General features: G+C 51.4%; 1 protein-coding gene across 1 annotated transcript in view; it reads right to left on the bottom strand.

Annotated features, from left to right (window-relative positions):
* Positions 1–341: 341 nt before the first annotated feature.
* Positions 342–17,692, bottom strand: part of LOC140210739 (chemokine-like factor) — a 28,170-nt gene continuing 10,819 nt past the window's right edge. The window contains exons 3-4 of the mRNA XM_072279971.1: positions 7,626–7,721; positions 342–1,403 (exon numbers count right to left, since the gene is read on the bottom strand). Of these exons, the coding sequence (XP_072136072.1) occupies positions 1,308–1,403; positions 7,626–7,721 (192 nt within the window). The 3' untranslated portion in view covers positions 342–1,307. The remainder of the gene's footprint in view (positions 1,404–7,625; positions 7,722–17,692) is intronic.

The following is a 17,692-nucleotide window of genomic DNA, read 5'->3' as shown; positions in this document are numbered from 1 at the left end:
AAGATGCTTGATCTGTGCCTTCATGTACCACATGTCCTCCTGTTGTATGTGTGCTTCCAGAGTCTCCCTTGTCTTACCATCTATAGAAGACTCATGAAGACAAGCATGTAGTCTTTGCAAGCTGTAGATATAGAGACACAAAAGATTCTGACAGATGCTGGGAATCCGGAGCAACACACACAAAATGCTAGAGGAACTCAGCAGGTCAGGCAGCATCTACAGAGAGGAATAAGCAGTCAGGTTCTGATGGAGGGTCTTGGCCCAAGATGTTGACTGTTTATTCCCTCCATAGATGCTGCCTGATCTGCCATGGACCAATGCCATTAAGCAAGGAGTGTGTGGACCTCAGGTTGGGAACCCCTGATATTAAAAAAGGTTTCCACTGTAGGCGGGAAGTGTGCAGGACCAGAGCATCAAACAGACATGACTAGGTTTACGTCAATGTCTATGACATGGCGACAGAAGCCGACAGATAATTCTCACTGACTTGATTTGACGCAAAATGAGACTACGCATTTCACTGTAGTTGACAAATCAAGCTAATCTTTAATCTTGAACTTTAAATCTGGTGGAAACTTATTCATGCACTGAGAATATGGAAAGATAGATTAGCTTTACTTGTCCCATGTACATCAAAACATAGTGAAATTTATCATTTTTGTCCCACAAGTGTCACCATGCTTCCAGCACCAACAGAGCATGTCCACAGCTTACTAATCCTAACTGGTACATCTTTGGTCTGTGGGAGGAAATCCACGTGGTCACAGAGAGTGTGCAAACTCCTCATGGACAGCAGTGGGAATTGAACTGTGATCAGTGTTTGCCGGCACTGTGATTTTGCTAATCACTAACACTACCTTGTTGTCCTCATTCTCACAAGTATTTGCTGTGATGAATGTCTCTGAGGCACTTAATGGGTCACTGGACAAAGTGATGGGGAAGGAGGTGATGCCTCCAGAGAGAGGAGAAATGAAAATGGGGGGGGGGGGTGATGACATCAACTGCCAGCATGAACCTGAAAAGCCTGTTTAAGTGCTGTCAAGGCTTTGCAATTTAATATGCAAGGTCACCGCAGGTATTTTACAGACTAAGAATGTTACATTGATAAAGATCAATGGGAGAATTAATCTCTGGATGAAGATAGCTCATCTTAAAGTCAACACTTCCTGCGCACCTTGAATGCCCTGTCGAGGTAGGTCCAGATGATGGCATGGCTCATTTGAGAAATGCAAAATAAAGAGCTGAGGCACAAGCTGAAGATCCATCAGGAGATGGGCCAGTGGCTCAGGAGACCCGAGACCATCAGGTTATGTGCTGGGATTCTTGCTTTGGTTGAACGTTATGAGTTTGTATATTATATACGTGTCCACAGCGTATAGGCCAACTCCAACGAATCCAAAGACCTGGAGATTAAACAGAAGATGGTTAGCATCCAGGAAGGACCATGGTCTACCCCAGGGTTAGGGAATTAAAAACGTAGGGCACCACGCTGGTATAGCAGTTTGAGTGACACTATTACAGCTCAGGGCATCGGCATTCAGAGTTCAATTCTGATGTCTGTAAGAAATTTATACATCCCCGTGAACATGTGAGATTTCTCTGGGTGCTCCGGTTTCCTCGAACATTCCAAAGACGTACTGGTTGGTAGATTAACTGGTCATTGTAAATTGTCAATAGACAATAGGTGCAGGAGTAGGCCATTCAGCCCTTTGAGCCAGCACCACCATTCACTGTGATCATGGCTGATCATCCACAATCAGTACCCTTTTCCTGCCTTCTCCCCATATCCCTTCACTCTGCTATCTTTGAGAGCTCTATCTAACTCTTTCTTGAAAGAATCCAGAGAATTGGCCTCCACTGCCTTCTGAGGCAGAGCATTCCACAGATCCACAACCCTCTGTGTGAAAAAGTTTTTCCTCAACTCCATTCTAAATTATCTACCCCTTATTCTTAAACTGTGGCCTCTGGTTCTGGACTCCCCCAACATCGGGAACACGTTTCCTGCCTCTAGTGTGTCCAATCCCTTAATAATCTTATATGCTTCAATCAGATTCCCTCTCATCCTTCTAAATTCCAGCGTATGCAACCCCAGTCGCTCCAATCTTTCAACATATGACAGTCCCGCCATCCCGGGAATTAACCTCGTGAAACTACACTGCACTCCCTCAATAGCTAGAATGTCCTTCCTCAAGTTTGGAGACCAAAACTGTACACAATACTCCAGCTGTGGTCTCACCAGGGCCCTGTACAACTGCAGAAGGACCTCTTTGCTCCTATACTTAACTCCCTTGTCCTGTGATTAGGCTAGGGTTAAATCAATGGGTAGCTGAGCAGTGCGGCTCGTTGGGCTAGGAGGGCTGTTCTACGCTGTACGTATTTCTAAATAAAATTAAACTAGAAGGCACAGGTTTAAGGTGAGAGGGGAGAGGAGGATTTAACGGGAACTTTTAAAAAATTACATAAGGAGATTTACCAGGATGTTGCCTGGATTACAGAGCAAGTCTTATTAGGATAGGTTGACGAGCAAGATCTTTTCTCTTTGGAGAGAAGGATGAGAGGTGATGACACAGGTGTACATGACAGTAAGAGGCATAGATTGAGAGGGTAGCCAGAGACTTCTTCCCAGGATGGAAGCGGCTAATACGAGAGGGCATTATTGTTAGGAGATTGGAGGAAAGTGTGTGCGTGGGCGGTGTCAGAGATGGTGGGTGTGTAGAACACGTTGCCGGGGGGGGGGCGGTAGAGGCAGATAAACTACGGATATTTAAGAGACTCTGGGTTAGAATCATGGATGGAAGAGAAATGGAGGGCTATGTGGGAGTAAGGGTTAGATTGATCTTAGAGTCAGTTACGAGATAGCACATAATTATAGCCAGAAGGTCTGTACTGTATTGTAGTGTTCTATGCCCTATTATAGATAGGCTGCACATGGAATGAGCTGCCGGAGTAAGTGGTTGAGACTGACACAATAACAACATTTAAGAGATACTTAGATAGCCACCTGGACAGGAAAAATTTAGAGCGGGGTACCGAACTTTTTTTATACCATGGACCCCTACCATTAACCGAGGGATCCGTGAACCCCAAGTTGGGAACCCCTGGTTTAGAAGGTTAGCAGCCAAACACTGGGACATGGAATTAGCTTGTGTGGGGCATCTTGGTTAGCGTGGGCCATCTGGAATGAAGGGCCTGTTTCTATACTGTATTGACTCTATGACAGTAGTGCTAAAGACCTCAGTGGATTCTCATTATTAACTTATCAGCTTAGAGTTTGACTATTAAGATAAACAAATTTTCCATCACCAACCCGGCACTTGGTCTTTGCTGCTTTGGTTTTGTTAGTCACTCAACAATTTCATGGTCAAAATCTCGCTTCCAGAAAGCCACTGGATCTCCTCACAACCCTGGAACATCTGGACAGCAACGATACATACAGCAGGATGCTCTTCATTGACTATAGCTTGGCATGCAATACCATCATCCCTTCAAGACCTTGGCCTCAATACGTATTTGTGCAACTGCATCCTCACTTGCAAACTCCAGTCAGTTTGGATTGGCAACAACTTCTCCACAGTCTCCATCAGGGCAGCTGCACCACAAAGCTGTGTGCTTAGCCCCCTGCTCTACTCATCTTATATTCATGACTGTGAGGCTAAGCACAGTTCCAATGTCATCATTAATTTTGCTTGTGACACCACTGTTGTTGGCCAAATCAAAGGTGGTGACGAATCAGCATATAGGAGGGAGATTGAAAATCTGCAGAGTGGTGCCAAAACAACAACCTCTCACTCAATGTCAGCAAGACCAAGGAGCTGATTCTTGACTTCAGGAAGAGGAAACAGGAGGTCCAGTCCTCATCAGAGGTTCAGAGGGTCAGCAACTGTAAATTCCTTGGTGTTATTATTTCAGAGGGTCTGTTCTAGGCCCAGCATGCAAGTGCAATTATGGAGAAAGCACAGCAGCACCTCTACTTCCTTAGCAACACTCACAACACGCTGGAGGAACTCAGCAGGTCGGGCAGCATCCGTGGAAACGATGAGTTGACGTTTCGGGCCGGACCCTTTGTCAGGACTGTAGGGGGAAGGGGCAGAGGCCCAATAAAGAAGGTGGGGGGAGGGTGGGAAGGAGAAGGCTGGTAGGTTCCAGGTGAAAAACCAGTAAGGGGAAAGATAAAGGGGTGGGGGAGGAGAAGCAGGGAGGTGATAGGCAGGAAAGGTGAAGAAGGAATAGGGGAAACAGGAGGCAGAACCATGGGGGAGGTGATAGGCAGCTGGGGGAGCAGGCAGAGTGAAACAGGGATGGGGGAAGGGCGGGGGAGGGAATTACCGGAAGTTGGAGAATTCTATGTTCATACCAAGGGGCTGGAGGCTACCTAGACAGTATATGAGGTGTTGCTCCTCCACCCTGAGTTTAGCCTCATCATGGCAGTAGAGGAGGCCATGTATGGACATATCCAGATGGGAATGTGAAGTAGAGTTGAAGTGGGTGGCAACCGGGAAATCCTGTCTGTTGTGGTGGACGAAGTGGAGGTGCTCAACAAAGCGGTCCCCCAATCTGCGTCGGGTTTCACTGATGTAGAGGAGGCCGCACCGGGAGCACCGGATGCAATAGATGACCCCAATAGACTCACAAATGAAGTGTTGCCTCACCTGGAAGGACTGTTTGGGGCCCTGAATGGCGACAAGAGAGGAGGTGTAAGGACAGGTGTAGCACTTATGCTTACAGGGATAAGTGCCCTGTGGGAGATCCGTGGGGAGGGACGTGTGGATCAGGGAGTTGTGGAGGGACCGATCCCTGCAGAAAGCGGAGAGGGGTGGAGAGGGAAAGATGTGCTTAGTGGTGGGGTCCTGTTGAAGGTGGCGGAAGTTGCGGAGGATAATGTGCTGGATCCGGAGGCTGGTGGGGTGGTAGGTGAGGACAAGGGGAACTCTGTCCCTGTTGTGGTGGCGGGAGGATGGGGTGAGGGCCGGAGTGCGGGAAATGGAGGAGATGCGGGTGAGGGCATGTGTTTACGATCCCCTACTTCCTTAGACGTTCGCGAAGGTTCTGCATGACAACTAAAACTTTGACAAACATCTATAGATGTGTGGTGGAGAACACATTGACTGGCTGCATGAAGGACAATGTCCTTGAATGAAAAATCCTATGAAAATTACTGGATACGGCTCAGCTGATTAGGGGTAAAGCCCTCTGTACCACTGAGCACATCTACATAGAGCACTGTTGCAGGGAAAATTGCAACCATCATCAAGATCAGCATCAGGTTTATAATCACTCTCATGCTGTCTTCTTGCTGCTGCCATCAGGGAGGAGGTACAGGAGCCTCAGGACTCACACCACCAGGTTTGGAAGGACAAACTCCAAGGCAGAGTACAAAGTAAATGGCAGGATACTTGGTAGTGTGGAGGAGCAGAGGGATCTGGGGGTACATGTCCACAGATCCCTGAAAGTTGCCTCACAGGTGGATAGGGTAGTTAAGAAAGCTTATGGGGTGTTAGCTTTCATAAGTCGAGGGATAGAGTTTAAGAGTCGCAAGGTAATGATGCAGCTCTATAAAACTCTGGTTAGGCCACACTTGGAGTACTGTGTTCAGTTCTGGTTGCCTCACTATAGGAAGGATGTGGAAGTATTGTAAAGGGTACAGAGGAGATTTACCAGGATGCTGCCTGGTTTAGAGAGTATGCATTATGATCAGAGATTAAGGGAGTTAGGGCTTTACTCTTTGGAGAGAAGGAGGATGAGAGGAGACATGATAGAGGTGTACAAGATAATAAGAGGAATAGATAGAGTGGATAGCCAACGCCTCTTCCCCAGGGCACCACTGCTCAATACAAGAGGACACGGCCTTAAGGTAAGGGGTGGGAAGTTCAAGGGGGATATTACAGGAAGGTTTTTTACTCAGAGTGTGGCTGGTGCGTGGAATACACTGTCTGAGTCAGTGGTGGAGGCAGATACACTCGTGAAGTTTAAGAGACTACTAGACAGGTATATGGAGGAATATAAGGTGGGGGCTTATATGGGAGGCAGGGTTTGAGGGTTGGCACAACATTGTGGGCCGAAGGGTCTGTACTGTGCTGTACTTTTCTATGTTCTATGTTTGGAAACAGTTATTATCCCTCAATCATCAGGTTCTTGGACTAGAAGGGATAACTTCACTCAACTTCACATACACATCACTGTACTGTTCCACTACCTGTGGACTCACTTTCAAGGTCTCTTCATCTCATGCTCTCAATATTTATTGTTATTATTTATTCCCCCCTTTGAATTTGCACAGTTTGATGTCTTCTGCATACTGGTTGTTTGTCCATCCTGTTGGATGCAGTCTTTCACTGATTCTATTATGGTTCTTGGTTTTACTGAGTAAGCCTGCAAGAAAATGAATCTCAGGGTTGTTCATGCTGACATATATGTATTTTGATAATAAATTTACTTTGAACTTTGAGTTTCTGTTTGTAGAGTTTCTCATGTGTCTCACCGTTCCCCTTGACCACAACAGGATCTTGACGCCTACAGGTAATAATTTCTGAATATAGACTTCCGCATATACAGAGACGCACAAAAGTGCTTGGTGTCACTGAATATGCTGAAGTTCAACAAAGAAAAAACAAATTCACACTTGGAATACTGAATATTTTGTTCTGTTCTGGTCACCTCATTATAGGAACAGTCAAGATTCGGAGAGGGTGCAGAGGAGATTGTCCTGACCACCTAACCTACTACATCAGTCTAAACCTTCCCTCCCATGTAACCCTTCATTGTTTTTTCAACCACGTGTTTATCTAAGATTGTCTCAAAGGTCCCTAATGTATCTACTTCTATTGCCACCCTGGCAGTCTATTCCACAAACCCACCACTCTCTGTGTAAAAAAAAACTTACTTCAGACATACCCCCTAAACTTTCCTCCAATCACCTTAAAATTATACTCCCTCACATTAGACATTTCTACCCTTGGAAAACCCTTTGGCTATCTACTCGATCTATGCCTCTTATCATCTTGGACATCTCTATCAAGTCACCTTCATTCCAAAGAGAAAAGCCCCAGTTCACTCAACCTCTCCTCATAAGACTTGCTCTCAAACCTGGGTAGCATCCAGTAAATCCCCTCTGCACCCTCTCTAAAGCTTCCACATCCTTCCTATAATGAGGAGACCAGCACTGAACACAATATTCCGAGTGTGGTCTAAACAGGGTTCAGGCACAGTGATAACAGAGGGACTGGACGGAGGCTCCCTATCCAGGGTGCTCTTTATCCTTCTTGGTGGTAAAGGTAATCAGTTTGGGTGTCCTGTTGGACTAGCCCGGGAGAGGAACTGAGGTGCATCTTGTAGATGGCGGTGGAGTGAAGGTGGTGGTTTGGTAAGCGTTTTGCTGGCATTGTATTGTGTCTACACATGGTAATCTTCTCTTGTGCCTGCATCTTTATAAAATGTGGGGTAACCAAGGTGTGGGGATGAAAAAGTGAACAGACCAAAGGAGATGACCGGTCACTGGATGTTGGACCAGGTGTGGCTGACACACCAGTGTCACTCACCGAGCAGGTAATAACTCCCGTGTCCACACAGACACACCAGTGTCACTCAGGGAGACGGTAATAACCCCGTATCCACACACAGATACTCACTGAGCCAGTAACGATCCCTGCTGTTGTCCTCAGAGCCAGGGCTACAATGCAGATGATCAGCAGGAAAATGGCTGCAAACGCCGAATTCATAGAATCCTGGAAAAGAGGAAGATTGCAGAATTTTATTTCACACTGTCCTATCACACACGCCCGGGGTCAGACAGAGTGAAGCTCCCTCTACATTGTCCCATCACAGACTCCTGGGGTCAGACACAGAGTGAAGCTCCCTCCACATCACACACTCCCAGGGTCAGATGAAATTAATAAAGAAGTCAGCTCATTCTATTGGTCCTTATTCTCACCAGATCCGTCAAATGCAGAGGCATGCAATGAGGTCTGGAAAGATTTGCCTAAGGTCAGCCCAGAGGACGCAGTGCGACTGGACACTCCCTGACTCGGGAGGAGCTGTCTACTGCCTTTCAGCAGCTCCGGAGGGGTAAGTCCCCTGGCTTAGATGGACTGAGTGCAGAGTTTTATCAGGCTTTCTGGGATGTCTTGGGAGATGACTACAGCCTTGTCCTCGGGGAGAGCCTAGCCACTGGGGAAATACCCCTCTCATGGAGGAGAGCTGTCGTGGTCCCACTGCTCAAGAAGGGGAACCTCCGCCTGCTAAAGAACTGGCGCCCGGTCTCCCTCTTGTGCGCGGAGTATAAGATCTTTGCCCGGGCAATGGCCAACCATCTTGGTTCAGTACTGAGACAGGTGATCGATCCTGAGCAATCTTACACAGTCCTGGGCCGCTCCATCCAGGACAATGTCCACCTAGTACTGGACCTGATCCACCTGCTCCAGGAGACTGGGTCCCCGGCAGCATTTCTTTCTCTTGATCAGGAGAAGGTGTTTGACTGGATAGTCCACAGTTTCCTGGTGGGAACGTCTGCAGGCTTTTGGGCTCGGACAACACTTTGTGGCCCGAGTTCGGCTCCTATACTCTGCCACAGAGTGCCTTGTTAAGATCAACGGAACACTGACAGCCCCCGTTCCCTTCAGAAGAGGAGTACGTCAGGGGTGCCCCATGTCTGGCCAATTGTATGTGATCTGTGTCGAGCCATTCCTGAGCCCTCTTTGGCGAAGGCTGACGGGTCTGGTTCTGCGTGAACCAGACATGGCGGTCATCCTCTCGGCCTACGCCGACGACGTACTCCTCATGGTGACAGATCCCAGTGATCTGCGGAGGATGCGCAAGTGCCAAGAAGTTTTCTCGGCAGCGTCCTGCACTAGGATCAACTGGGTGAAATGTTCCAGATTCTTAGTGGGTCAGTGGCAGGTGGACTCCCTGCTAGAGGAGATGAGAGCTTTTGAGTGGAGCACCAGGCATCTCCTCTATCTGGGAGTCTACCTGAGTCCTTCTGGGGAGACCTGGCTGGTGAACTGGCAGGACCTGGAGATGAAAGTCATGGCTCAGCTGAGGCGCTGGTCAGGCTTTCTCAGGGTGCTTTCCTAGCGAGTCAGGGTGGTGATCATAAACCAGCTGGTGGCCTCCATGTTGTGGTACCGGATGGTTACCTTGGTCCCTCCTGCCCCCTTTGTCCCGAGAATGCAGAGGAAGTTAGTGGACTTCTTCTGTGGTAACAGGAAACACTGGGTCTCCGCAGCGGTCTTGAGTCTCCCAGTGGGAGAGGACGGACAGTCGCTGGTGTGTGTACGTACGTGACTGGCAGTTCTCTGCCTCAGGACCCTGCAGAGATTCCTGTATGCCAAGCACCCTCCCAGGTGGCACGTGTTGGCAACATTCTTTCTCCAGGAGGGGCTGCTGCCTTCATGATGAGATGCGGCTACCACCGGCGGGCGTCAACTGTGCTGCTTTGCAGAGACTGCCCGGCTTCTATCAGGACCTACTGAGGGTCTGGAACATGGTTGCCTCAGGCTGGGAATCCCCTCCTCTGGCAGAGGGTCCTGGCCAACCCTTGCCCTGCCTCAACGTTTGTCAGTGCGGCTCAGGTGTGTGGATCGACTCAGGCTGAGCTGCTCGTCGGGCCCAGGCCCCGCAATCTTATCCGAGAGCCGAGTCCACACAACCTGAGCCATCTCTCCTCAGCAACCACAATCCCATTGAGGGATGCAAGTAGGGGTACCTCTACGGGCTGCTACTCCACACCTCTACTTCCTAGCCCTTGTCCACCATCCCGACACGCCATGGCGGTCGGTCTTTCCACCAGGTGAGGGAGGTCCCCAATGGAAGTCCCTTTACGAGGGAGTTCTTTCTATAAACCTGGGAGATCTGGGGTGGAGGCTGCTGCATAAAGCGGTGCCCTGCAATAACTTCTTCAGTTTGTACACGGATCTCCCAACCGCATGTCACTTCTGCGGGCTGGAGGAGGCCGTGTACCACATATACATGGGGTGTGCGAGGCTGCAGCCCCTTTTTGGGCATCTGCATGGGCTGCTTCTCGCCTTCTGGCTGCATTTTAGCCCCACCCTATTTATATACGGTCATCCAGAAAGGAGGGGGGCACGGAGGGATGAGGATGTCCTTGTCAACTTGCTCCTGGGGCTGGCGAAATCAGCCATCCGTGGGTTTTGGAAATGGGTGGCGGGAGGATTTGCCGGATAGATTGCCTGGCCATGTTTGGGGGTATGTTCATGCCCAGGTAAATATTAAGGAACATGGGCAGTCCACAGCGACCATAGAGGCTTTCTGGGACCGCCGGGCTCCGTGGGAGGTAATTGCCATCATTAACAGATGGAAACATTTTAGTTTAATGTGTACTGTCTATTTGTAGTGAAATAATTGTGTTAATCACTGTTTTGTATATATAGCACTAAATTTGTATATTAAGATATTTTATATCAATAGAAAAGAAAAAAGGTTGTTAATTAATTAAAAGCACAAATTAACTGTGCTTTTTGGAATAATTCCTCAGGTCCATGGTACCTCTGTCTCCAACCAACATGTTATTGCATTTGCTACATTGATAGCTAGGAGGGCCATTTTATTGAAGTGGAAGGACACAGCAGCTCCCACTTTGTGACAATGGTTCCCTCAAGTGATGCTATGTTTTAGTTTGGAGAAAATTAGAAGTCAAACCTTTGAACCTATGTTTGATTTTGAGAAAAGATGGGGTTCATTTGCTCGTTATTATCATTTGAGTTAATTGATGGATTCTCCGCGATCTAATTGTAAATTTTTTTTTGGTACTTTCTCTTTGCTGGCGGTTTGATGTTTATCTTTAGAAGCTTTATGTATGACGCATGGCTCTGGGGTTGAACACCTAATGGGATTTTTCTTTTTTCCCACTTTTCTTGCTTAGTAGGGGTTTTTTTTCCAAATCACAAAATTTTTTCAATCTTTATATAATGTTTTTTTTCTTGAGACATTGTAAGTGTTGTTTACTTCGATGTACTCGTGCTTATTTTGGAAAAAAATAATAAAAAGATTTGAAAAGGAAGAAAGAAAAGAAAAAAAGGATCAGAATAGAGAGAAGCTCTCGCTACGCTGTCCCATCATACACTCCCGGGGTCAGACACAGAGTGAAGCTCCCTCGACACTGTCCCATCACACACTCCCGCAGGGATGCAAGCAGGAGGTACCTCTATGGGCTGCTGCTCCACACCCTCCACTTCCTTGCCCTTGTCCACCGTCCTGACACGCCATGGCGGTTGGTCTTTCCACCTGGAGGTGAGGGGGGTCCCCAGTGGAAGGCCCTTTACGAGGGGGTTCTTCCCATGCACCTTGGGGATCTCGGCTGGAGGGTGCTGCATAAAGCGGTGCCCTGCAATAAGTTCTTTAGTTTGTACACGGATCTCCCAGCCGCATGTCACTTCTGCGGGCTGGAGGAGACCGTGTACCACATGTACATGGAGTGTGCGAGACTGCAGCCCCTTTTTGCATATTTGCGTGGGCTGCTTCTCACCTTCGGGTTGCATTTCAGTCCCACCCTATTCATATATGGTCATCCAGAAAGGAGGGGGGCACAGAGGGATGAGGATGTCCTTGTCAACTTGCTCCTGGGGCTGGCGAAAACTGCCATCTGTGGCTCCTGGAAAAGGGTGGCAGCAGGATCTCCCCGGGCGGACTGCCTGGCTATGTTTAGGGGGTATGTTCGTGCTCGGGTGAATATTGAAAAGGAATACGCGCAGTCCACGGCGACCACAGAGGTGTTCCGGGACCGTTGGGCTCCGCGGGGTGTAAATGTCATCATTGATGAAGATGGTAACATATTGGTTTAACATGTATTGTCTATTTATAGTGAAGTAAATGTGTTAGTCACTGTTTTTGTACATATTGTATAGCACCAATATTTGTAATAAAGAATTTTGTTACATATAAAAAAAAGGGGTCAGACACAGAGTGAAGCTCCCGCTACACTGTCCCAACACACACTCCCGGGGTCAGACACAGAATGAAGCTCCCTCCCCACCGTCCCATCACACACTCCCAGGGTCAGACATGGAGTGAAGCCTGCCACACTGTCCCATCACACACTCCCGGGTCAGACACAGAGTGAAGCTCCCTCTACACTGTCTCATCACACACTCCCGGGTCAGACACAGAGTGAAGCTCCCTCTACACTGTCTCATCACACACTCCCAGGGTCAGACACAGAGTGAAGCTCCCTCCACACCGTCCCATCACACACTTCTGGGGTCAGACACAGAACGAAGCTCCTTCTACACTGTCTCATCACACACTCCCGGGGTCAGACACAGAGAGGAGCTGTGCTGACTGAGCTGGGAGAAATCGAGGCAAAACTACTGGATAAAGTTCGTGGAATACTTTGGAGGTGGCTCTAAAAGTCTCTTGAACAATCGAGTGAGTGACGGCGCTGGTGAAGAAACTCGGTGTGCAGTTTTACTGCCGGTTTGGGCTGGGTTTGTTGGCGGCTGCTAACTGCATAGCTCCCAGCTGCGGCCGCTGGCAACTCGCCAGGAAGCCGGTTCGCTCCAAAACCGGAGGCAAACGCCGTCGTTCCCCCCCATTGACAGCGGGGTAACGTTCCTCCTCCATTGTTTTTCCTGATTTTCGTCCGGTGTTGGTGCCGAAGCATCTGGAAGGACGTTTCGGCCTCTCCCGGCCTGGGTCTCTGCAAGTCCGACGGAGCTTTTCCTGGCGTCGAGCCAGCGAGGAACTGTCGACTGCAAACTTTCCCGGCCAGTTATTCGACTCGTTCCAGGACTTCTAACCGGCACCGCTGTAGGATTCTCGGACTGGAAAGAGCGCCAGCATGCCGGACCGGTCTCCAGGGAGTCGCGGGCCTTCGGGGAGTTACGCAAGGGCGGCTGCCTCCCCGGCCTCGGACAACGCCCTTTTTCGGTCGGTGAAGGTGGAACGTGGGGTGCAATGTATTTTGCGCCCTGGAATGACACTAGAAAAGTGTACGGAGGCAATGGAGGACCTTGTTGGGAAAGGTGGTATTCTGGCCACCGAGAAGGAGTTTGGAAAGGCGGTGTTTTATCTGGTGAATGAAGAGCTAGTGCACCGGGCCCTAAGCAGGGGAGTCACGGTAGACAACATCTTTTTACCTATGGAGCTGGTGACGGCCCCCACGCAACGTATCGTGCTTGGGCATGTTAAGCCTTTCATTCCAAATGAGGACTTGCTACCCCCACTGGCCCGTTTAGGGCAAGTAAGGTCGGAGATCACTGCCACCCGACACAAATTTAAGAGACGCACCCTCCGCACCGTAATCTCTTTCCGGCGTCAGGTATTCATGCAGCTGGAAAGGGAGGACGATGTTGAGGGCCGGTTTACTGTCCGGCATGAGGGAGTGGATTATCAGGTGTACTGGAGCTCCGAGCGCCCGCGGTGCCATGCGTGCAGGGGGGTGGGGCACTTTCGGAGGGACTGTCCTGCCGGCCGGAACCCGAGGGAGCCCATTTCGGGCACCAGTGCCCCAGCTACCTCTGCCCCTGATCCTACTCCTGCACGTGCATCTGCGCCTGCATCTGACCCTGCCCCCGCCCGTAATCCTGCCCCAGCCCCTCACCCTGCCCCTGCCCCTACCCCTACCTCTACTCCTACGGTTGGGTCGGTCCCTGCTCCTCTCCCTGTGGTTCGGGTGGGGGTCGGGGTGGAGTCTGTGCGGAGTAAGAAGGCAAAGGGGAAATCCAAACACAGTAAGAAGCGGGCCTTCGAGGCTGCAGAGCTCACGCCCATTTCGCCTGAAGTGGAGCGTGGGGCTCGGGGAGGTGCGCTAGCAGACGGGGCGATGGAAACAGAGAGCGCCGCCCCATCGGTGAAGCCTGCACCTGTGTGCTCCTCCGGTGTGAAGAGGAGAAGGGAACGTTCCCGCAAGAGGGCAGGGGATGTAGATGCGGAGGAGTCCCAGGAAGGGGTGGGAATCCGGGTAGGGGTTGGTTCTAAACCTGAGTCCCCAGATGTAGCCACCAGTCCTGGGGAAGATGGTGTGGTTGTGCAAATAGCTTGTGATAGCCCTGTTTGCACCAATGAGGCAGCCCTGGAGGCCTCCACCCAGGACCTACAAGTCAGCGCCTCTCTGGAGGCCAGTGTACCGAATAATGTAAGAGGAGACGAGACAAAGCGCTCTCATTCTCAGCACCAGGCTGCTTGTGAATCCCTTGGACCAAAGGTGCCGGGTTCCCCTCTATGCCTGCCCCCTGGGGAGGGCGTTTTTCTGTGCACGTCGACCCCAGCAATTAATGACTTGCAGGGAGTCCCTGGGGATTGTCCCTCCACTGTCGCAAATGTGGATGAGGCTGATGCGACGGTGGAGCGGGCAGGTAAGAGCGAGGTGCCCGCTGCGCGGTATGGGTCACAAGCGCAGCCATCTTTTGGAACATGCGGGGAGGCCGATGGGGATTCTGTCTGCAGTGACGGGTTGGAGGGGGACTCTTTCGATAGTGAAATAATGGACATCCTCACCCCTCCTGAGAAGTCCCCATTGATACCTGTAGAGGAAATTAAGCATTTTATTCTTACCTCTGAGGGTGCCAAGCACCGGCCTCAACTAGCCTCGCTACGCTGGCCCAGCATGCCGAGGCTGGTGAGGTCCCTGCGAGTCATCCTCGGACGAAAGGGAAAGGGAAAGAGGAATGCGGTGGCGGGGAACGACAGACGGCAACTAAAATCCTTCCTAGATGACCTAGTAAGGGACATTAGAGGGAGAAGCAGCCTCGCTCCTACGGGGGATGGTGGGTCACAGGGTGTCGCTGGTACCGCTCGAGCCCGGAAGGCAAAAAGTAACCTTGCTTTCTTTCCGGACAGTGTGGTGGAGGGCGCCTCCGCTCTCACCGAAATGGGCACAGCTGCTGAGACCTAGTGTGCTCCCGCCATGAAGCTTACCATAGCTAGTCTCAACGTAAACGGCAGCAGGGGTCCTCTTCGCAGGCATAACAATCTCTCAGCCCTCAGGGATGGGCGGTATACGGTGAGTTTCCTGCAGGAAACCCATACCATCCCTGGGGACGAGTCTGCTTGGCTCCTGGAGTGGCGGGGCGGGGTCTACATGAGTCACCTCAGCTCCATTTCTAGCGGGGTGGCGATCCTGTTGGCCCCGACCTTCCAGCCAGTAATTGAAAGAGTCCAGGACGTTGTGCCCGGCCGTCTGCTCCACCTGGTTGTGCGCCTGGATGGCGTACCATTGCATTTTATCAATGTGTATGCTCCCAGGCGCGGTGTGATGCAGACGCGCCTATTCTGCCAGCTGTCCACCTTGCTGAGCTCCATCGATCCTGGGGATTGCGTCATCCTCGGGGGAGTCTTCAATTGTACCCTCGAGGCGGAGGACCGTTCGGGCCTCCAACGCGACCCAGCATCGGCAAAAAAGTTAAAGGAGCTAGTCGGCTCCTTTGACTTGGTGGACAGCTGGCGGAATCTTCACCCCAACTCTAGCGCCTTCTCGAGAAGGTCTAGAGAAGGAGGTTCCAGGATAGACCGCATTTACATCTCTCGGGCCTACGTCTCCCGCGTGTCGGCGTCCTCCATGCAGCCGGTGTCGTGCTCGGATCATCACCTTGTGTGGATGGAATTTATTCCACTACACCCTCGGGTGGGATCCGGGTACTGGCATTTTAACAACCGGCTGCTGGAGGACAGCCGATTCCGGGATTCGTTCCGAGCTTTCTGGGTCTCCTGGAAGGAGAGGCGAAGAGATTTCTGCTCCCTACGGCTATGGTGGGATGTGGGCAAAGCCCACATCCGGTTTTTATGTCGGGAGTACACTAGGGGGTCGACAAAGAGGCGGAGCTCTGAGGTTGAGCGGCTTGAGAGAGCGTTGCTTGACCTGGAGTCCCGCCTCGGTCCGACCGCTGGAGACCAACAGCTGTGGCAGGAATACCAGGAGAAGAAGGACGCACTAAGGAACCTGCAGCTTCAGCAGTCCCGAGGTGCGTACGTGAGGTCACGGATCCAAATGCTGCAGGATTTGGACCGTGGCTCACCCTTCTTCTACTCGTTGGAAAGGTGGCGGGGAGTTCAAAAGCAGCTAGTGGAGCTGCTGGCTGCCGATGGCTCCTCCATCACGGACCCTGATGGAATTAACAACGAGGTCCGTTCATTCTATCGGTCCTTATTCTCGCCTGATCCGTCAAATGCGGAGGCGTGTAATGAGGTCTGGGAGGATTTGCCGAAGGTCAGCCCAGAGGACGCAGTGCGTCTGGATGCCCCCCTGACTCGGGAGGAGCTGTCCACTGCCCTTCGGCAACTCCGGAGGGGCAAGTCCCCTGGTTTGGATGGACTGAGTGTTGAGTTTTATCAGGCTTTTTGGGATGTCCTGGGGGATGATTACAGCCTTGTCCTAGGGGAGAGCCTAGCCACTGGAGAAATGCCCCTCTCATGGCGGAGAGCTGTTGTGGTCCTACTGCCCAAGAAGGGAGACCTCCGCCTGCTAAAGAACTGGCGGCCGGTCTCCCTCTTGTGCGTGGACTACAAGATCTTCGCCCGGGCAATGGCCAACCGTCTGGGTTCGGTAATTGGACAGGTGGTCCATCCTGACCAATCTTATACAGTCCCGGGCCGCTCCATCCAGGACAATGTCCACCTAGTACGGGACCTGATCCACCTACTCCAGGAGACTGGGACCCCGGCAGCGTTTCTTTCTCTTGACCAGGAGAAGGCTTTTGACCGGGTGGACCACAGTTTCCTGGTGGGCACCCTGCAGGCTTTTGGGCTCGGACCACACTTTGTGGCCCGAGTTCGGCTCCTGTACTCTGCCGCAGAGTGCCTAGTTAAAATTAATGGATCATTGACAGGACCTATCCACTTCCGAAGAGGAGTGCGTCAAGGGTGCCCCATGTCCGGTCAACTGTATGCGATCTGTGTCGAGCCATTCCTCGGCCTTCTTCGGCGAAGGCTGACAGGTCTGGTTCTGCGCGAACCGGACATGGGGGTCGTCCTCTCGGCCTACGCCGATGACGTACTCCTCATGATGACAGACCCCTGTGACCTGCGGAGGATGCGCGAGTGCCAAGATGTTTTCTCGGCGGCATCCTCCGCCAGGATCAACTGGGCGAAATGTTCCGGACTCTTAGTAGGCCAGTGGCAGGTGGACTCCCTGCCGGAGGAGATGAGAGCTTTTGAGTGGAGCACCAGACGTCTTCTCTATCTGGGAGTCTACCTGAGTCCTTCTGGGGAGACCTGGCTGGCGAACTGGCAGGACCTGGAGACAAAGGTCATGGCCCGGCTAGGGCGCTGGTCAGGCCTTCTCAGGGTGCTTTCCTATCGAGGCAGGGTGGTGGTCATAAACCAGCTGGTGGCCTCCATGTTGTGGTACCGGATGGTCACCTTGGCCCCCCCCTGCCCCTTTTGTCGCAAGAATGCAGAGGAAGCTAGTGGACTTCTTCTGGGGAAACAGGAAGCACTGGGTCTCTGCAGCGGTTCTGAGTCTCCCAGAAGGAGAGGGCGGACAGTCGCTGGTGTGTGTACGCACACGACTGGCGGCTCTCCGCCTCAGGACGCTGCAGAGATTCCTGTACGCCGAGCACCCTCCCAGGTGGCACGTGTTGGCGACTTTCTTCCTCCGGAGGGGCTGCTGTCTTGCCGAAGATATGCAGCTACCACCGGCGGGCGTCAGCCGTGCTGCTTTGCAGAGGCTGCCCGGCTTCTATCAGGACCTACTGAGAGTCTGGAACATGGTTGCCTCAGGCGGGAATCCCCTCCTCTGGCAGAG

Source organism: Mobula birostris, chromosome 15 (assembly GCF_030028105.1).
Source record: "Mobula birostris isolate sMobBir1 chromosome 15, sMobBir1.hap1, whole genome shotgun sequence".
Taxonomy (NCBI): domain Eukaryota; kingdom Metazoa; phylum Chordata; class Chondrichthyes; order Myliobatiformes; family Myliobatidae; genus Mobula; species Mobula birostris.
Note: the sequence above shows the minus strand (reverse complement) of the source record. Positions and strands in the feature narration are given on the sequence as shown.